The sequence below is a fragment of the Microcaecilia unicolor genome, chromosome 4, assembly GCF_901765095.1.
Source record: "Microcaecilia unicolor chromosome 4, aMicUni1.1, whole genome shotgun sequence".
NCBI lineage: Eukaryota > Metazoa > Chordata > Amphibia > Gymnophiona > Siphonopidae > Microcaecilia > Microcaecilia unicolor.
The window spans coordinates 205,397,192-205,419,921 of NC_044034.1; the positions used below are offsets into that span (position 1 = coordinate 205,397,192).

Genomic DNA, 22,730 nt, shown 5'->3' on the forward strand with positions numbered 1-22,730 from the left:
CCGTAATAGTTTATTTTTAAGAATATAGGTTGAAGAAAATGTGATGTTTGACACTTTATATTTGACTGTAAATCAGAGGCATGCCTAGTTATACTGCTGTAATTCACCTTGACCCTAAGCATCCGGGTGTTGGCAGCACAGGGAGATGTCACAGACTGCGGAGGTGGAGAACAGCGTTTTTGGTGCCATGGGGGGGGGGGGGTGTTCAGCTGGCAAGGCTTGGGATTCCTGCTGGCTCAGGATTTTTTGTTTTGTTATTTTTTAACTTGAGTAGGGAATGGACAGACAGGGGGGTGGGGGGGAGAAGAGGGAAAAGAACCCAAAATCTTCTGGGTTTTGTTTCACCTTCCTAGTCCACAAAGAGTTTGTCAGACAATCTGCAGGTCTGTGAGTGTGAAAAGGTTGGGAAACGCTGCTCAAGAGAGGACATGAAATGAGATTGAAGGGGGGCAGACTCAGGAAAGATGTCAGGAAGTATTTCTTTACGGAGAGGGTGGTGGATGCTTGGAATGCCCTCCCGTGGGAGGTGGTGGAGATGAAAACGGTAACGGAGTTCAAACATGCGTGGGATATGCATAGAGGAATCCTGTGCAGAAGGAATGGATCCTCAGAAGCTTAGCTGAAATTGGGTGGCGGAGCAGTTGGGGGGAAGAAGGGGTGGTGGTTGGGAGGCGAGGATAGGGGAGGGCAGACTTATACGGTCTGTAACAGAGCCGGTGATGGGAGGCGGGACTGGTGGTTGGGAGGCGGGAAATACTGCTGGGCAGACTTATATGGTCTGTTGGGAGGTGGGAAATACTGCTGGGCAGACTTATATGGTCTTTGCCCTGAAAAGGACAGGTACAAATTCAAGGTAAGGTATACACATATGAGTTTGTCATGGGCAGACTGGATGGACCATGCAGGTCTTTTTCTGCCGTCATCTACTATGTAACAGTGTGACAATGTGGTGGCCGTAGCTAGAAGGTTGCTAGGCTGTATAGAGAGAGGTTTGACCAGCCGAAGAAAGGAAGTGTTGATGCCCCTGTACAAGTTGTTGGTGAGGCCCCACCTGGAGTATTGTGTTCAGTTTTGGAGGCCGTATCTTGCTAAGGATGTAAAAAGAATCGAAGCGGTGCAAAGAAAAGTTACGAGAATGGTATGGAATTTGCACTACAAGACGTATGAGGAGAGACTTGCTGACCTGAACATGTATACCCTGGAGGAAAGGAGAAACAGGGTGATATGATACAGACGTTCAAATATTTGAAAGGTATTAATCCGCAAACGAACCTTTTCCGAAGATACGAAGGCGGTAGAACGAGAGGACATGAAATGAGATTGAAGGGGTGCAGACTCAAGAAAAATGTCAGGAAGTATTTTTTCACGGAGAGAGTGGTGGATGCTTGAATGCCCTCCCACGGGAGGTGATGGAGATGAAAACGGTAACTGAATTCAAACATGCGTTGGATAAACATAAAGGAATCCTGTTTTATAAGGAATGGATCCTCAGAAGCTTAGCCAAGATTGGGTGGTGGAGCCGGTGGTGGGAGGCAGGGCTGGTGGTTGGGAGGCGGGTCTAGTGCTGGGCAGACTTCTACAGTCTGTGCCCTGAAAATGACAGATACAAATCAAGGTAAGGTATACACAAAAAGTAGCACATATGAGTTTATCTTGTTGGGCAGACTGGATGGACCATGCAGGTCTTTTTCTGCCGTCATCTACTATGTTACTATGTCATCTACTATGTAAGATGTTCTCCAGCACTCTTCAGCTGCACTATGGAGGTGTTATTCTGGAGGTGCATGTAGTCTGCTACTAGGTGCTGCCTGCACATAGTGCTGTGTGTTATATGCCCACACACACAATATTATTCTCTTTGGGAGAAATTGTGTGCTACTCTGAGCAGGGATCAATGAGGTAGTGATGACTAACATTGTTGCTATCCATCCAGCACCCCCTCCAGGTGCTCTTCCTGCCTTTCTCTTCCATTCCCATTCCTCCCCACTCCCACCATAGCCCTGAATCATCCCAACCTTCTAACTAGCACTGAAGAGAAGGAGGAAAACCATAGGAGCCAACTCTTTCCTCAATTTCTGGTGTTCAGGGCTGAGCCAGGTGTACTGTGTGGGGGGTGCCTTGGGGCACGTGAAGGGGTAGAGAGAGCTAGAAGTCTGGGTGCCAGTGGGAAGCACCTAGGCAGGTGCTGCTAAGTGGAGAGGAAGAGAAAAGCTGGGGAGGTATATGAGAGGGGTAGTTACTGAAAAAGAGAGCTATGGTGAGTTGTGCACCTGGGGGTGAGGAGAAGAGAGATGGGAGTGTGCATGCTGGGGGGGGGGAGGGAGGAGAAGGGCAGTTTCAGAAAGCTATGGGGCATGTGTGCTGGAGTGAGATATAAGAAAGAGAACTATAGTTTTTTGCATGGGGGAGGGGAGGCTGAGAAAGAGCTATGGTAATGTAAGTTCATGGCAGGGTTTGAGAAAAAGAAACAGCGTGAGGATTGCTGGGAGATAGAGAAAGAAAGCTCTTTGCTGTGGCATAAGCTACCTGTGAATTTGTGCCTGGATACTGATACTTTTGGGTATAGGAAACAACCAAAAACATATCCTATTTTGCATATTTTTTAAAATTAGTGGGTAATAAAGTACATACTGTTGGGTGAGTTGTAGAACCAAGATAATGCTGGAATATAGCGAGGGCTGAACTCTTGTTTTTCTGTCATTTTTATTTACTAGGATTTATTCATTAGGATTTATTTACCGCCTTTTTGAAGGAATTCACTCGAGGCAGTGTACAGTAAGAATAGATCAAGCATGAGCAATAGAGAATTACAGCAGTAAAAATATTCAAAAACAATATAAAGTATGGCATGGTATACTATTTACAATGCCAACACAATACGTAATAGAACATTATAGGTGATAGCGAAGGGTAGTGCAAAGATGTAACATATAGAAGGGTAAGAAAGTAGGAAGAGTTAGAAATTAAGATGATTGATTTAAAGAAAGTTGCACATGAGGTCAGAGAAATGGTTAAATGTTATCTCAGCTAGAGTAGGAGTGGATAAACATGTCCTGCTGCAGTATATGCAGCCTGAGTACTTCTTGTGTGTGAGAGTGAGACTAGCAAGTTAATTACTTCTTCCAGTAAAGGCCTGGTTGAAGAGCCAAGCTTTCACCTGCTTCCTGAAGTAGAGATAGTCTTGTGTTAAGCGTAGCCTTTCAGGCAGTGCATTCCAGAGTGTGGGGGCTACTCCGGAGAAGGCTCGTTTGTAGGTATCACATCGTGTAATGTCTTTTGGAGAGGGTGTGGTTTGTGAAAGTCCTTGGGAGGACCTTAGTGTCCTTGGCGGTGTGTGGAGGCTCATCCTATTTTTCAGGTACTCAGGGCCGTTTCCTTTCAGGGCCTTGAAGATCAGACATAGAGTTTTAAATTTAGCCCTGTACTGTACTGGTAGCCAGTGAAGTTTTTGCAAAAATGGTGTGATATGGTCACGTCGCTTGCAACCTTCTATGAGTCTTGCTGCTGCATTCTGAATCAATTGAAGCTGGTGCAGGCCCTTTATAGTCAGACCATTGTATAGTATAGTGTATTGCAGTAATCCAGTCTTGAAGTTATCATGGCATGTACAATTGGGATAAGATTTACCTTCTTGATGTAAGGAGAGAGGCAGCGTAGCTGTCGCAAATAGTAGAAGCAGCTCTTGGATTTGGGGAATCCAGAGTTAAGTGTTGAATCTAACTATATTCCAAGGTTTCTGACTTGTGATTTGAGGGGTAGTTCATACTTCCCAAAAGGGATTTTGATGTCAGATATGAATCCACTTGTGTTAGGGACCCAGAGAAACTCGGTTTTACTTGGGTTCCGGCAAAGTTTGTTGTGTTTAGCCCATTCTTGAATTGATGTTAGACAGGTAATCAGTTTATTCAAGGCTGTAGGTAAGTCAGGTTCAATGGGTATGAGTAGCTGCACATCACCCGCATAGATGTAAAACGGAGTGTCCATTGACCGAATTAGCTCAGCTAGTGGTTTGAGGTAGATATTGAACAGAATAGGTGACAGTATCGATCCTTGTGGTACCCCGTAGGTCAGTGTCCATGGTGGTGATGAGTTGCTGCTAAACATTATGGATTGTTGCCTGTCTGATAGGTAGGATCTGAACCAAGCAAGTACTGTTCCATTGATACCTGTTTCTGTCAGTCGTGCTAGCTTGATATCATGATCCACGTGTCAAAAGCTGCAGAGAAATCAAGCAATACTAACATCGATGCGAATCCCTTGTCTCGGTTTCTGGGAAGATCATCTAGTAGGGATACAAGGACCGTTTCTGTACCATAACCAGGTCTGAATCCAGACTGACATGGATCTAGGTAGTTTCTCTTTTCTAACCAGTCATTAAATTGAACACAGACTGTTTTTTCTATGAGTTTCCCTAGAAACGGGATGTTGGATACTGGCCTGTAATTTTCAAGTTTGTCCTGATCAAGGTTGTTTTTCTTCAGCAGAGGGTGGACCACTGCCCTTTTTAATACTGTTGATAGCTGCCCGTTAGAAAGAGAGGTTTCACAATTTTTGTGGCGCCTTCTAAGAGGCCCATACTTGCCTGCTGCACTATTTTTGATGGGCAGGGATCGGGGGAGCAGCTAGTTGGTCAAAGGTCTCTAAGATTTTGTCAAGGCTCTCTTTTGTCATTGAGTTAAAAGTGTCCCATCTGTCTCTGTCAGGAGGGGGTGAATTTGTGTACCCCTGGTTGACTGGTTGGGGACTGGGTGAGATTGCCAGTGAATCCTGGCAGAGACTTTTAATTTTGTTGGCAAAGTATGCAGCAAAATCATTGCAATTCAGTTTAGACTGGGCAGGCCGGTTCTGTTGTGGGGGCTGCAGTAGGCTGTTTACTATACTGAACAACTGCTTGGTTGAATTGGCAGCCTGCACAATGCATTGCGAGAAATACTGTTTTTTGGTTGCTGTTAATGCTTGGTGGTACTTTGCCATGTGCTTCCTACAGTTTAGTCTGTCTTCATCTAGGCGAGATTTACCCCATCTCCTTTCCAGTTTTCGTCCTTCGCGTTTAAGGATCCGAAGTTCTGGATAAAACCAAGGTGAGCGTTTGTGAGTGGGGCATAAGACCTTTTTTAGTGATGCTGTTTTTATATTGTTTATGTTTTTATTGTAATCTGCCTAAGTGTTAAGCAGAATAAAATTTAGAAAAACAAACAAACTAAAGTTGGAGGATGTCTACCTTGAAGAAGGGTGTAGAGAGAATTGAACCTGCCAGGAGTCAGGGGAGGGGGGAAATCAAGCCAAAGGAGGCTGTTTAAGTTAGCTGAAAAGCAAAACTGCTGGGGGGGAGGGGTTGTCAAGCCTGAGCAAGGAGAAAAGAGCGGGGGGGGGGGGGGGGGGCTTAGGCCTCGAACACAGAAGCCATGCCTTTATGATGGTGAATTCCACACAAAAAAAAAATTACAAATATGGTGTGCAGAATTTTGATGAATTTTTAAAAACTGTGCACAGAACTTAAAATATTCTTATGCAGAATTTTTACTTTTTTGTCCATAGAATATCCTCAGGAGTAATGTGCAGTAGAAGCCACTGAAACAAACATGACACATACAAACAGCCTACATATGTAGAGCAGGGGGGTTCCCATACCTGCTCTGGGAAATCCCCAGCTAGTCAGATTTTGGGGATATCCACAATGAATATGCATGGATTAGATCTGCATACTAAAGACTAACCTGTTTGAAAAGGCATACCTTACCCATTCAACCTAATTGCCTGATCCCTGCAACACAACAAAAGTAAAGTACGTATTGGACATAATTCTTCCGCTGACTGTTCCATTTGAACTCTTTATTACCACAACATCACTTTGTATTTGTTCATACCGCAGTCTGCAAACGTCTCTTCGGTACTATGTAAGCCACATTGAGCCTGAAAATAGGTGGGGAAATGTGGGATACAAATGTAACAAATAAAAAAAAAAAAAAGAGGTTGTGTGCAAATCAATCTCATTAATATTTATTGTGCTGAAAACCTGACTGGTTGGGGTTCCCCCAGGACAGGTTTGGGAATCACTGATTGAGAAGAGAAGCAATGATTATTAGCATCTACCAACGTATTAGGAAGAGACACCATCTGATTAGCAAACCGAGACATAACGTATAAAGGCATAGCTTCCTATGTGTGTTCATAAATTTTGTACAACCATCAGCACACAAACAGGATTAGCAGTGACTTCAGTGAGCATCATCTCACTCCTGCCTGCATTCCTTTGCTTAACCTTCTACTGTACTTGCTATATTTGGTAGGCACGGGGCCCCTCCTCTCACTTCCTGAAGTACATTTTGCCAAAAAAACCATGTCTGCCCTGATCTATGTATTAGAAGCTTCCACCTAGAGGAATTCTTCATGTCTCCCCATCATGAAAGGGAGAGTGCAAGTTCAAAACTCAGCTCTGCCACTCCGCTCATCTGGTAGCCTCTTCCCCATCCAAATGTACACCCACTGCACGCCCACTTCTCATTCTCTCCCCTAAGCCTCAGAGTTTCCATAAATTCCAAGATGCAAAAGGAATCCCAAGCCTGTACTGCAGCGCACTGAGAGAGGACAGGATGCAGAATCCCTGGAGAAACAGAGATTTCTACCCCGGGTCATATTCTAGGGGAGGTCAGATCCTGGGAAAGGCCTTTCTGCTCTGGTGAAAGCAAATCCCAGGTCTCATATATTCTCACATCCCCTTTACATGCAGGATACTGCCTTGATAAATAACTATGGTTCTGCAGTCTAAGAGAAAAAGGTACATCATGCCTGAGAGAAGGAGCAAGGAGGATCTCAAAAGCTAGGGCTGTAAAGAGCACACACTCATGGCTTGGGTGTGCACTGTGCAGATAAACATGCTCGGGTATCAGCAAGGGGCATTTTTATTAGACTGGGGGGGGGGGGGGGGGTGCACATACAGATTCTAGATCTGAGTGTACAGAGGGTAGGTGTTCAATCCCAAAACTGCAGGAGAGAAGAATATTGTTATATGGGTTATATTCAAAAGAAGGTGTGTGCATGTGCAGAAGAGACCTATTACGGGAGACAATACCATAGAAATCTCACTCAGAGCAAGAGTTTTTACCACTGTGCGAGACCAGTAGCACTGCCTTGCAGACAGGATATGCACTTCAAGCACAGCAGCTGGAGAACAAAGGAGAAATGCAAGAAGCCAAAACAAAGTCCACACTGTTTGGAGCCTGCACAGTAGACAGACAGCCAAGTTCAGCTAACAAGGACAGCAGAAGGATCGCCCTTCTCCCCAAACTGGTGAGTGCCATTCTACCATCCTCCCACAGTGTCACATCAGAATCCATATTAAACAATAGCTCCTAAATCAGATACAGCACAAGACAAAGGCAAAGAGAAAGAAAATGTCCTGTGCTTAGCTCAGAGCTACTGCACAATGCCTCTCCTGACTCAATAAACGGGATCCTCATCCTACCTAATGGGCACAAGGTGGCTAACTGCAGGAGCTATCCTGCTGGTCAAGTGGTACCAGTGTTACTTTTGTTATCAGAGCAGTGAACTGTAGATGCTTTAAATCAGTAGTTTTCAACCCAGTCCTCAGAGACCACATGGTTTTCAGGATATCCACTATGAATACCCATGAGAGAGATTTGCATGCACTGCCTTCTTGGTATGCAAATTTCTCTTATGCATATTCAATGTGAATATCCTAACTGGCCAGGAAGTTTCTAGAGACCGGGTTGAAAACCATTGTTTTACATTACTTATTAAAGTTCAGTAAATGCCCAGAGTGAAATCACATGGAACACCAGGGAAGATACATCACCTTCTTAAGCTTTTTTTTTAGGTTTAATGTAAAGATTTTCAGAAGACAGTATCAGGCATCATAAACCTAGGACAGTGGCACATGATGATTAGGGTAATCATATATGATGTCAAGCTTGCCAAACACTGTGACACGGCAGCAGGGAGAGCTAGCAGGATGCATGACACACGGTGGTAATACATCTGTGCAAACCACTGAAACCTCTTACAGAGTACTATAGCCAACTGTTGAGAATACATCTCCAGAAACACAAAGAGTAAAGGCAAGTTATAGGACCATTACATTATTACAATGTTTGCACCACAGGTGATGAGACTTCAATAAAGATTCAAGTATCTTTAATGTATAGTGAAAAATGTCCATGTTACCAACATACCACTGGCAAACCAAAAATCACAGTCTGCACACTGCACCAAGCCTGACACACACCAATAACCAATAAGAACCCAGGAAGAGATGGGAGCAGAAGTACTTCTTAACTCCAAATATTCAACAGCCAGTTTCATACTGGGTGGCACAAAGCAGTAGAGAGCAGATAGGATGGCAAAGCAATGTGGAGGGGAGGAATGGGAGAAGAAATAAAGAGCAAAGGAAGTGAGAGGACCAGGAGCACAAGCAAACCAGAGGGGCAAGAGGATAAGATTGAAGAAAGGGAGAGATGATAATGGGGAAAAAAGAGTATAAAAGGGAAAATCTAGAAAAGGAAGGAAGAAGGGTATTGAGTTCACTACCAAGCCACCTCCTCCTCTTCACCCTTCAACCCTCTCCCTCAACCAACCAACCCAGACCTCCTTCTCCTCCTTTCCTGATATCTCCGAGGAGGAAACCGCCCGCCTTCTTTCCTCCTCAAAATGCACCACTTGTTCCTCTGATCCCATCCCCACCAACTTACTTAACACCATCTCTCCTACTATCACCCCCTCCATCTGTCATATCCTCAACCTCGCTCTCTCCACTGCAACTGTCCCCGACACCTTCAAGCATGCCGTACTCACGCCACTCCTCAAAAAACCATCACTAGACCCTACCTGTCCCTCCAACTACCGCCCCATCTCCCTCCTACCCTTCCTCTCCAAGATACTTGAGCGCGCAGTCCACAGCCGCTGCCTTGATTTTCTCTCCTCTCATGCCATCCTCGATCCACTTCAATCCGGTTTTCGCCCTCTTCACTCGACAGAAACAGCACTCTCTAAAGTCTGTAATAACCTGTTCCTTGCCAAATCCAGAGGCCACTACTCCATCCTCATCCTCCTGGACCTATCCGCCGCTTTTGACACTGTCAATCATGACTTACTTCTTGCCACACTGTCCTCATTTGGGTCCCAGGGCTCTGTCCTCTCCTGGTTCTCCTCCTATCTCTCCCACCGCACCTTCAAAGTTCACTCTCATGAATCTTCCTCCACCCCCATCCCCTTATCTGTTGGTGCTCCCCAGGGATCGGTCCTTGGACCCCTTCTCTTCTCAATCTACACCTCTTCCCTGGGCTCCCTGATCTCATCTCATGGTTTCCAGTATCATCTCTATGCTGATGACACCCAACTGTATCTCTCCACACCAGACATCACCGCGGAGACCCAGACAAAGGTATCAGCCTGCTTATCCGACACTGCTGCCTGGATGTCCAACCGCCACCTGAAACTGAACATGTCCAAGACCGAGCTTATCATATGTGTTAGGCGGTGAGAGTCTGATAGGTACTGAGGGGGAGAGGGATCTTGGGGTGATAGTATCCGAGGATCTGAAGGTGACGAAACAGTGTGACAAGGCTGTATAGAGAGAGCTGTGATCAGCAGAAGAAAGGAAGTGTTGATGCCCCTGTACAAGTCGTTGGTGAGGCCCCACCTGGAGTATTGTGCTCAGTTTTGGAGGCCGTACCTTGCGAAGGATGTTAAAAAAATGAAAGCGGTGCAAAGAAAAGCTACGAGAATGGTATGGGATTTGCGTTCCAAGACGTATGAGCAAAGACTTGCGGACCTGAACATGTATACCCTGGAGGAAAGGAGGAACAGGGGTGATATGATACAGACGTTCAAATACTTGAAAGGTATTAATCCGCAAAAAAATCTTTTACGGAGATGGGAAGGAGGTAGAACGAGAGGACATGAAATGAGATTGAAGGGGGGCAGACTCAAAAAAGGTGTCAGGAAGTATTTTTTCACGGAGAGGGTGGTGGATGCTTGGAATGCCCTCCCGCGGGAGGTGGTGGAGATAAAAACGGTAACGGAATTCAAACATGCGTGGGATATGCATAAAGGAATCCTGTGCAGCAGGAATGGATCCTCAGAAGTTTAGCTGAAATTGGGTGGCGGAGCAGGTGGGGGGAAGAGGGGTTGGTGGTTGGGAGGCTAGGATAGGGGAGGGCAGACTTATACGGTCTGTACCAGAGCCGGTGATGGGAGACGGGACTGGTGGTTGGGAGGCGGGAAATACTGCTGGGCAGACTTATACGGTCTGTGCCCTGAATAAAGACAGGTACAAATTCAAGATATGAGTTTATCTTGGGCAGACCAGATGGACCAAGCAGGTCTTTTTCTGCCGTCATCTACTATGTTTCCACCAAAACCCACTTCTCCTTTTCCTCCACTTTCTATCTCAGTTGATAACACCCTCATCCTCCCCGTCTCAGTTGCCCGCAACCTCGGAGTCATCTTTGACTCCTCTCTCTCCTTCTCTGCGCATATCCAGCAGATAGCGAAGACTTGTCGCTTCTTCCTCTTTAACATCAGCAAAATTCGCCCTTTCCTCTCTGAACACACCACCCGAACTCTCGTCCACGCTCTCATTACCTCTCGCCTGGACTACTGCAACTTACTCCTCACCGGCCTCCCGCTTAGCCATCTATCCCCCCTTCAATCTGTTCAGAACTCTGCTGCACGTCTCATATTCCGCCAGAACCGATATACTCATATCACCCCTCTCCTCAGGTCACTTCACTGGCTTCCGATCAGATACCGCATTCAATTCAAGCTTCTCCTTCTTACCTACAAATGCACTCAGTCTGCTGCCCCTCACTATCTTTCTACCCTCATCTCCCGTTACGTTCCCGCCTGTAACCTCCGTTCACAGGATAAATCCCTCCTCTCAGTACCCTTCTCCACCACCGCCAACTCCAGGCTCCGCTCATTCTGCCTCGCCTCACCCTATGCTTGGAACAACCTTCCTGAACCCTTACGCCAAGCCCCCTCCCTGCCCGTCTTCAAGTCTTTGCTTAAAGCCCACCTCTTCAATGCTGCGTTCGGCACCTAACCCTTACCGTTCAGTGAATCCAGACTGCCCCAATTTGACTGCCCCTATCGGACTGACCGTTCACTTGTCTATTAGATTGTAAGCTCTTTGAGCAGGGACTGTCTCTCTTTGTTAAATTGTACAGCGCTGCGTAACCCTAGTAGCGCTCTAGAAATGTTAAGTAGTAGTAGTAGTAGTATTACACAGCATTTTCTGAGACACACAGGCACGCCAGACATAAAACAGATGTACTAAAGGGTTTTTCTTATTCTCTATGTAGGCATCAGAGGTGTGTGCAGGTATCACTGGCATAGCGGTTCTCTTCCTAGTCCATAGTAACATACTAGACAATGGCAGATATGGACCTGCACAGTCCATCCAGTCTGCTCAACAGTCACATTAAGAGAAACCAACAATGAATGTGGTATAAAGTACATATACTTGATCCTGATCTTTCTTTGCCATTTTTGGGACACCAACTGTAGAAGTCCACCCGGCACTGTCCTTACGTCACAACTACTGGAGTTGCCATCTAAGCCTGCTCCAACCCATCCTAATCTTGCCAAATGGACCCCTTTCACCTTACCCGATTGATGGTACCTAAATACATGAAAGCACACTGGAACACATATGATAATGAATTTACCATAAAATGCTGACACAATTTGGTTGAGAGGTGTGAAATCAGTAACAAAGGAAGAATTTCCTCACCATATAGGTGCTAAATGCATTAAATAATAAAAGTTGTAAAGCAAAAAAAAAAAAGGTAACCAAATTCAAGAAAATATAGGTGAGCACAGAGAATCCTGAGTGATGAGGAAGTGAGGGTAAAGCAAGAACTGTGGTGTATTATGGAGGACAAACAGGCGGATCAAACAGTCTTGTGCTCTAACATACAATATATTCTTATGTATGCTGAGCCTGATGGACTTTTCACACATACTGAAAACCCTCTTCTGGGCAGCTTCTCTCTAGTTGTTTTTGTGGGTAGCACTACCTTTAGGACTTCACTTTTGTAAACTAATTCTCCACAACAGGTCAGATTTTGCAAGATCTTTTGCCAGGAAAAACTATTATGAATCTAGAGGCAACCATGCTTATGCCTCCTGAATTCTACACAGGATTCTGCTTACTGATGACAGCGGTAGCACCTTATTCCCTAGTCATGCTAAATAAACATGAGTGAAGTTACTGACTTTTTATTCCAGAAGCAGCACAAAAAAAAATTACTGTATGAAATGCTCAGAACAAAAACTTTCCATCTGTCTTCAACCCCCCTTCTCTCACCCGCCAGCGTTGCATAGAGACGATGGGAAAGGTCACAGAAAGAGATAAACAATAAAAAGTGTCTGGAGGGGAAAACCAAGCAAGGCTGGCATGGTAAGATGTGGCAATCAGGCTGTGCTCCTGAGGCCACAAATAGCCCTTAAACTCAAAGCACACTAGCTGGTCCACCTCAGGACTGGGCTGCCCCCAAACCTCTAAGACAAAGAAACTCGGAGAGCTGAAAGGAAATGTCTGCCACATTCCAGACAAGTTGCAAACTTCCCCTTCAGATCCACCTTACACATCCAACTTCGTTTTTCAAAAGAGGGTGGGAAAGGAATTAAACCCTTGTAAAGAATGAAGCGATTTCTATTTATAGGAACTAAAATGTTCCACTTACATTAATGTAATCTTAAACTTCAGGGAACCACTAAATCTCAGCACCTATAAATTCAATGACTGTATGGGTGCTGGAAAGCAGTAGTTCCCCAGTATTTTCAGAGGAGTAGTTTCTTTCCACTACTTCAGCAACATTATCCCAACTCCTACACTTAAAGAACCTCCTCCACCTGTAATGGGAAAGGAATTTCAATCCCTATATCCATTCTCCTACCACAAACCTGTCTTAGAAGAATGTCCAGACAGAACAAGAAATTTGGCTCATCCAGTCCTATCTCCAAGGGACCATGCATGCCATCTGGATGGGATTGGACTTTAGAATGGCACATAAATTTAACCAAGGGTTTCTCTATCACTTTTTCAACCCAACCTATACCTTTTTCCTGTATAAGAAGGAAAATAATATATTTATGTTCATTCTGTTTAGAACTTTGGGCATACATCTTGTGGTTTTCCCTGCCATCTCACATGAGATAGAAACACCATTCTTGTGTTTGTGTAATTCTCTCTCACATCACTTCATGCCATTCTAGGAGACCAGAGAAGCATGCTCAAAGTGCAAGAGACAAAGTGGAGGAGTACCCTAATGTTTAGTGTAGTGGCCTGAAAACCAGAGGAACCGAGTTCAATTCCCAATGCAGCTCTCTCCAATGCACCAAGTACAAAATAAGTACCTGTATATAACATGTAAACTGCTTTGACTGTAATCACAGAAAGATGGTATATCAAACCCTATCCTACAAAATCGAGGTGCACTCAGTCATCCTGGAAATCAACTCTCTTACTGGCTCTCTAGGACAGGAATTGCTCAACCCAGATTTAAGAGAAGTTCTTGCTATCCTAGATTCTCACCTTTATGACTAGCTTGAAATTTGTTCACAAAAGAATTGCATTTGGACAGGTCTGTGCTGCATTTGTATTGGCAAAAGTGTCTCTCACTGGCTCCACATAAAAAGCCGCAAGGCAGGCAGCCATGCCAGCCACAGGCAATTAAGTTACAGTGCACAATGCTTCCATACCCACCTGCGGATCATTCGAAAGAAGAGATGGTAGTACTGCTAACATGGAGGAACAGGTTCATCCACAAGTTTCAGATTGTAAGGAACATTTTTGTAACTTATCAGCTGTAAACAACACTTCAGATGAAAGACCTAGCTGTCCATGTATGACAAAGGTAATGGGTCATGGATCTGATATTTCACCTTTCTGTGGTACAACCAATATGGTTTACATCTATTATATGAAGGTACTTTCTCTGTCCCTAGTGGGCTCACACTCTAAGTTTTTGTACCTAGAACAATGGAGGGTTATTTCCCCCAGAGCTCATACTATTCCTGTGTAGTGCAAGACCTTGACTTAAGTTTTACATGTTAAGTCCTATCTTGCCACACAGCACAGAACACCTGACAAGGAGTCATTCACAAAGATGGGAGTCCAGCTAGCCCAAATTTAGATTTCAATCAGACACAAACATGCAGAGGGAATGGATGCCAGGGAATTAGCAAGGAAGTTGTTATTAACATACTTGAAGGCCAATGGAAACAAGAGCCTGTGATTCCTTAAGTATTACTAGCTGTTTTCTAAGGATGAATCCATTGCGTGTCCTAGTCTTTTCCTTTTATTTGCTGAAGCTTTAACCAAACCAGCAAAATTATGGAAACTGAAATGACATTAAATATCAGAAGTGGTTTGTGTGAAGAGACAGAACATGTGTAAGGAATGTCTGTTTGAAGAAAAAGCCAGGGACCCAGCGTAGAGAGACCCTATTTTTATACTATGCCAGGTCTCAGAGCCCCAAGACTCCTGGTTTAGACAGATTTAGATCCAACATGCACAGTACTCCCTCCTCCTCCATCTCAAGGCTCCTGAATTAGGTTTGACAGATTTAATATCCAAATATAGAGATGGGTGGATTGACGCAATAAAGACATTTTGTTTCCAACTTTATCTTTAAAAGATGCTTTTAGATGGATAATGCCATCAGCCACATTAAACTCAACCACTTCCACACACTGAAAAGAACAAACTACTGTAAGCCACTCAAAACACCAACACATCAGACCTCCTGCAGGACACAGTCAGAGCAAGGGTTCACAACTACCTGAGCATTGAGCATTACACACATTCAATAACGTGAGGGAATAACACTAGGCCATTACACACAATTCAGTACTACACTCTTTTCAGATGAGTATACAAAGTCCACAATGGGCATAAACGTTAATGACCTGTCACCTCAGAGTTACCTAGAATTGTCATTCGTTTTGGATGGCTTGTGTTTGAACTTTCTGCACAGAAAGCAAGAGAGGGAACGTACTCAATGCGTCGAACACTCCCAAAAGAAAGAAACATCAAATATCCACAAGAGAATTTAAGTGTCCAGTTCAGATCTGTCCAGCACATAAGCCACTAAAACAAAGTCATGCATCAACTGTATGAAAAGTCTAAATCTAATCTGTCAACTGTGTAACAAAGCTTCAACATACGATACAAAATACTGACCCCAGAAAGCCAGTCTCCTGCTTGTGATAAGGAGAAGTCACATGGACTGATCCAGGAAGATTACACATCACAATGGACCAAGAGGCAACAGCCAATCCCATTGGCAGATGTAATCACTGGATTAGCAAATGTAATACATAGTGAAATGTTGCCTCAGAGCTGTATCAATGTGTTATATTAAAAACAGGATTAAGTCAAATACAAACATATTTTCAAATATGACAATTTGTAGATCAAATAAAGTCTAGTCTCCAGTGACAGTGATGGCTTTGTCAGTAATGCTGCCTGCTACCACAAGGGAACCCCAGTTTGATGGAGCTGGTAAAAGCCACAGGAAGTAGAAGTATAGTGAACTGGGGCCCTGTTGCCCCCCCCCCCCCCCAACATTCCTTTACAAATTCAGAGCTGTGGATCCCTCCTACCCCCATTACAAACCCCAGCAATGCACAGCCCCACAGCTCTGTAAAGGAGTATGGGAGAGGGGAACAAGGCAGCTCCACAGCTTTGGGGTTTTAAAAAGAGTGTTAGGTGGGATCGACACATCTGACATTCTAAACTACATGTCCCCCCCCCCTTCCAATAATTACTAATCATGACATTAGCCAAAGAAATCACACAAAATGGTTTTAGATTCAGCTGGGAAGAATGCTATTTATACCCAGATTTTTCTGGCTCATTTGTGTTTTCCTCTGTTTAGGTTTCATTTGGGGGGGGAGGTTGATTTTACAAGTGACTTCAATGTGTACAACAGTGTTGCATGCAATCAAGTAAACACCCATAAAGCTGCCCCACTACATATGAATAAAAGGATGTGCTAGGAATACACAGCACTGACTTTTTCATGCTATATGTGTGGGATCAGTGCTAATATATGTATCTTATAAAAAGAATGGAGCCCAATAAAGCACTGGGCTGAGAACTAGGAAAGGCCAGTTTCAATAGCACTGTCATTCCTTGTGACCTTAGGCAAGTTGTTTATCCCTTCACTGCCTCAGGTACAAACTTACGCCTATGTTTACAAATATGCGCTATAGGCACATTAGCGTCAAATGCTAACGCACCTATAGGAATGTATTGGCGCATTAGCATTTAAAGTGCCTTAACTTTATAGGTGCGTTAAAAATGCTAATGCGCCTTAATAAACATACCCCTTAGATTTTAAGCCCTCCAAGGAAAACATACCAAGTGTACCAGAACGTAACTCTCGTGAGCCAAAAAATTAAAATCAATAAAATAAAAACACACACATAAGGGCCAAGTCTTACTGGTACATATACACACACACTCTTGCTTTGGAACAGGTGTAACTTTGTGCAGCACCATCCAGAACTGTCCTACAGGTCTCTTTTAAAAGGCACATATACACCTGTTTTGTAAACACATGCACCTATACACTTCTGTGCACAGACAGCCAAGGTGACCTACTATAAAACTACCCTTCCCATGCCTAAAAGTCATTTCATGAACTCTGACTTATTTGGTACTGTAATATCAACAAAAGACCAACATCAAATATATTAAGGAATAGTTCAAAATGACATATCCCAGTTCTCCATTTCTATGAATCATTAATGATACTCTGCAGACTGACAAAACATTAAGAAATAGAAATCATACCAGACCTCGTTTGCTTAAATTAATTCCCACTTAACAGAACACAACATGGTAACCATAAAACATCTTTAAAAGATTTTGAAACTATCTTGCTTCTGAAACAATTTCTCAAATCACAATTCAATACATCCTCAGCACTCACCTTTTTTTTTATCTTGCTCTGAAACTAAGCCACTCCTCACAAATCAAGTCTCACAGCCTTCACCCTGGGAAATGAATGTGAGCAATATTTTATGATGCTACCATTGCCCAATGCCTCACCTGTACTATGGCCTGACAGCACAGTGAAAGAATAGATTTTTACACAGCTTTGATAAAGACATTCTTACAAAAAAAAAAAAGTATAGACTACCTGTTCGCATTTTGTGACCAAGGGAAACCCCATTTTATTATATAAGACCTTTGGGCCAAGTGAAGACAAGAAAAAATTGTTATATGGAAATAGTCACGGAAAACAGATAAAGATCATCCATAATGACAGGTTGTTAGGATATCTCTGAAGAGAAAACATGTGTCATCAAATGTCAATGTACAAAAACTCTTTGGATAACAACTGGCTGACATGAAAACTACCACTTTCTAAAAGCCATCAGTCTTCTCTAAAACCAATAGGGCCACTGGAACTCACTACAAAAAAAAAAATGCCACAACGTCAAGGAAAAGGCAAAGTTGAAGTTTAGAGAATAGGGCTTTGTGCACAATCTGGAAAGGAATTCAACTGTCTGCTAAATCAAAAGCTCCGATATTACAAAGGAAAAGCTGCAGATTACAGTGTGGATTTAAGAACTGGCTCTTAGGATGGTAAGTGCTGAGAGACCGGGGTGGGTTTCAAATGACTTAGGAAACGGGAGTCAGAGAAATAAAGAGTTATGATTTAGAAGTCCCATACAGAGCTTGTAACGGAGAGTTTGGAAGCAGTTTGGAGTTCAGATGGAGGACAAAGAAAGAAGGTGATCAGATACTCTGTGCTACCGGCATTGGAACTAGTTTTGATATTTGGGGACTTCGGTAATTCTAATATTATCAGTCTTCGAGGAACCAGGATATTGCAGAGGGTGGTTCATACCCTGGGAATTCGGGTGATATAGTCACTTCAACGTGCAGAATTCCCAACACTAAAATATATTCGATGCTACATTCGGAGACCGATACAGAAAATACAGAAGCGTATCCTACAGCGATTCAGCACAGATCTTAGAAATAATCGGGTGGGGGGACATTCATACGTAAATATCGGGGTGGCAAAATCTTCGCGTTGGCTCTAAGGGTCAGCAAGAATTAAACGAAAAATTTTTTTCTTTCAGCAGCTGAAAGGGACAGAGTTCCTCACGGGCCCGACAGCAGGGAAGTTCTCTGCGGGCGGCAGCAGGTCTCGGTTCTTCTCCCGGGATACAGTGGAATACAGTTTCTCCCCGCAGCTTGCGGCAGTCGGTTCCAGCCCGGCCCCCTTACCTGGTGCAGTGCAGTCAGTCCGTCCACGTTGGTGCCGTTGATGTCGGCTCCGGCGGCCAGTAGCGTCCGCACCTCTGCTCGATCCCCGGCCGAGCAAGCGGCCATAAACACAGCTCCCTGTGCGAAACTGACCCGTGGCGGTCGGGCCGCCCCTGAACCCCGCAGCTCGGCCCGGTCCGTCTCCGAGCCGACCCAGCGGCTCAGCTGCTCCCGGCGCTTCTGCCGAGCGGAGTCCGAGCGGGACCGATCCTCCGCCGCCATCTTCCGAGTCTTTGCCCGGCCCGACCCGGCCCGGCAACAGGAGGCGAGAGCCCGGCAGAGAGAGGAGGGACCGGGGCCTGTAACCGCACCCCGACCGCGGAGGCGGAGGCAGGGCCGAGGCCCGGCCCCGACTACAGTCAGCTCCAACCCCCAAACTCTATGGTTACTGTAGAGCTTGGACTCGATACAACTCTATGATTAGCGTGGAGGACTTGACTTGTGCATCCATTAAAAAAAAAAACCCACTGTATGATATTATGGGACTCTCCCCTGGCCACCCGCTACAGCAAGCTCTGGCACTGGCTTGTCTGCACACTCACTCACTCTTCACTTCCGCAGTAGTGGTGGCACTATGTAATTATCCCTGTTGGGGCCTATCAACCTGATTGCCGTTCATTCACAACCTATTCTAGCGAATTGCAGGAGTCTATATTAATCGTACACGGTGTGGTTTTTTTTTTTTTTCTAGGAAAGAAGGTGCCGGTACTCAAATGGCAGGAGACCCATCAGGGGCGGGGTGATCACTAAGGGACTCATGCCACAGTAGCCAGGGCCCCTGCAACCAGTCACACAACCTACAACAATGCAGAATTGGTGTGTAGAGCCTGAGCTCTATCATTAAAACTTGAGGTCCATGGGTCAATTTTAGCAGACAATGGAAAAGGTGCCCCTACTCAGTACCCCCTCAAAAAAAGCCCTGATCATACATGGCAGGAGTGTCCTTTTGTCATCTTCATAATGTGTTTATGCACCTGGAAGAGGGGACTGGAGACACTTTGGCCATGCAATTACCTATGCGCTATGGCTTTTCCGTCATGTAGGTGTCATTACCAACCCCCTGTAATGTCCCTTTAATTCCGCAGTCATTCCTGTGCTGCGTGGGCCTTCTCCCATTCCCACCCTCAACTCAAGCGCCTGTGCATGTTGGTTGCTTATGAGAAATTGTTTCATCTTCATGCTTATATATTTCATACTTACACATTCAGCTCATAAGTATTGCCATACTGGGAAAGACCAAAGGTCCATCGAGCCCAGCATCCTGTTTCCAACAGTGGCCAATCCAGGTCACAAATACCTGGCAAGATCCCAAAAATGTACAAAACATTTTATACTGCTTATCCCAGAAAAAGTGGATTTTCCCCAGTCCATTTAATAACGGTCTATGGACTTTCCCTTTAGGAAGCCGTCCAAACCTTTTTTTAAAACTCCACTAAGCTAACCGCCTTTACCACATTCTCTGGCAAAAAATTCAAGAGTTTAATTACACATTGAGTGAAGAAAAATTTTCTCCAATTTGTTTTACATTCACTACATTGTAGCTTCATCACATGCCCCCTAGTCCTAGTATTTTTGGAAAGCGTGAACAGATGCTTCACATCTACCTGTTCAACTCTACTCATTATTTTATAGACCTCTATTATATCTCCCCTCAGCCACCTTTTCTCCAAGCTGAAGAGCCCTAGCCGCTTTAGCCTTTCCTCATAGGGAAGTCATCCCACTCCCTTTATCATTTTCATCGCCCTTCTCTGCACCTTTTCTAATTCCACTATATCTTTTTTGAGATGCAGCGACCAGAATTGAACACAATATTCGAGGTGCGGTCACACCATGGAGCGATACAAAGGCATTATAACTGTAATTGAACCCCCTTTGCGTCAGTGTAATCAGTGAATTACCCAAAACCTGTTGTTTTAGTCGTGGCCAGTTTTTGGCAACCCACTGCTGTGAGCCGGGGGCAATACAAGTTCACTAACCTCATCTCCCGTCCTCTAAGGGCGAGCGAGGAAAAGAAAAATAAGTTAGGATTTCTTCCCAAATTCTAGGAGGCAATAAGGCAAATTAGATGTTCTTCAACAATATAACAAGTTTATTGTGGAACATTCTTATACTACTACTACTACTATTTATTTTGCAGTATATAAAAAAAAAAGGTATTTCTCTTTATATCAGAACACCCAAATATTAACTATGTATCCTTTTAAACATGCCTAACCTATTTCCCCCTGAAAATCTCTCCACAGATACCCAAACTTCCCAGACTTAGGAGAAATTAACTTAAACCTCTCCCCAGTTACGCCTTCACTCTCACAACAATCACTTTACCCTACTGTCACTCAAATTAATTGAAATATATTTTCTTTCAACCTTAAATCATCCCTCTACCTCTCTCACTCTGCACAGCACATCCTCTCTCTTCAGTTGTCAGACTATTACCAAGCCAACAGAAGCTCAGCCCTCAGCAAATTCCAAGGACCTGCGCTGCTGGTCACCACGGAACTCTGGGACAACTTGGGTAATTTTATTTATTTTATTAACCCCTCGGGTTACATAACATCCTCATTTTTGTTTTCCATTCCTTTCCTAATAATACCTAACATTCTATTTGCGTTTTTAGCCACATCAGCACACTGAGCAGGTTTCAACGTATCATCAACGACGACACCTAAATCCCTTTCTTGGTCCGTGACTCCTAACGTGGAACCTTGCATGACGTAGCTATAATTCGGCCATTTAGACACCCAGTCTCCCAGTCTCGTAAGGTCCTCTTGTAATTTTCACAATCCTCCCGCGATTTAACGACTTTGAATAACTTTGTGTCATCAGCAAATTTAATTACCTCACTAGTTACTCCCATCTCTAGGTCATTTATAAATATGTTAAAAAGCAGCAGTCCCAGCACAGAGTCCTGGGGAACCCCACTAATTACCTTCTCCAATGAGAATACTGACCATTTAACCCTACTCTCTGTTTTCTATCTTTTAACCAGTTTTTAATCCACAATAAAACACTACCTCCTATCCCATGACTCTCCAATTTCTTCTGGAGTCTTTCATGAGGTACTTCGTCAAACGCCTTCTGAAAATCCAGATACACAATATCAACTGGCTCCCCTTTATCCACATGTTTGTTCACCCCTTCAAAGAAATGTAGTAGATTGGTGAGGCAAGATTCCCCTTCACTAAATCCATGTTGACTTTGTCTCATTAATCCATGCTTTTGAATATGCTCTGTAATTTTGTTCTTAATAATAGTCTCTACCATTTTGCCCGGCGCCGACGTCAGACTCACCGGTCTATAATTTCCCGGATCTCCTCTGGAACCTTTTTTAAAAATCGGTGTTACATTGACCATCCTCCAATCTTCCGGTACCACGCTTGATTTTAAGGATAAATTACATATTTCTAACAATAGCTCCGCAAGCTCATTTTTCAGTTCTATCAGTACTCTGGGATGAATACCATCCGGTCCAGGAGATTTGCTACTCTTCAGTTTGTAGAACTGCCCCATTACATCCTCTAGGTTTACAGAGAATTCATTAAGTTTCTCCGACTCGTCAGCTTCAAATACCATTTGCGGCACTGGTATCCCATCCAAATCTTCCTCAGTGAAGACCAAAGCAAAGAATTCATTTAATCTCTCCGCTACAGCTTTGTCTTCCCTGATCACCCCTTTTACTCCTCGGTCAGCTAGCGGTCCAACTGATTCTTTTGCCAGCTTCCTGCTTCTAATATACCTAAAAAAAAATTTAATATGTGTTTTTGCCTCCAACGCAATCTTTTTTTCAAAGTCCCTCTTAGCTTGTTTTTTTTTTTTTTTTATTTGTAGCCCAAGGTGAGTTACATTCAGGTGTTTTCCTCGCCCTGAAAGGTTTACAATCTAATTTTGTACCGGAGGAAATGGAGAGTTAGGTGACTTGTCAGAAGAAGCAGCAGCGGGATTTGAATTACTACTACTACTACTTATTTCTAAAGCGCGACTAGACGTACGCAGCGCTGTACACTTGAACATGAAGAGACAGTCCCTGCTCGACACAGCTTACAATCTAATTAGGACAGAGAAACAGGACAAACAAGAGAATTGGGCTTCCCAGATTATCAGCCCGTTGCGTTAACCACGAGGCTACTCTTCTCCCATCTCGCTAGTGGTGTATCAGGCAGTTTTCACCTAAATATGACCGCTGTTGGTAGTGGTACAGTGATGCTGGCTTATGAGCTAAAATTTCCAAAAAAAAGATTGGGGGTGCTACATTCTCCATAGAAAGTTGTTACTTTGCCCCCTCCCCCTTGGAGAAATTCCTGCCTACACTACCAACACAAATTAATCCTGGCTGGCGTAGTGAAGAAAAAGCATCTATGGGTAATATCATTCTGTTGGATATTCATGTGGACAGTTCTTTGGGAATTTGTGCCCTGCA

At 44.1% G+C, this 22,730-nt stretch overlaps 1 protein-coding gene across 1 annotated transcript in view; it reads right to left on the reverse strand.

Moving 5' to 3' along the window:
• The window catches only part of LOC115468956 (protein phosphatase 1 regulatory subunit 12A-like), a 489,777-nt gene extending 471,115 nt beyond the window's left edge, over nt 1-18,662 (reverse strand). Inside the window, 1 exon segment of the mRNA XM_030201143.1 lies at nt 18,275-18,662. Within this exon segment, the coding sequence (XP_030057003.1) occupies nt 18,275-18,535 (261 nt within the window). The 5' untranslated portion in view covers nt 18,536-18,662.
• Between the last annotated feature and the right edge of the window lie 4,068 nt (nt 18,663-22,730).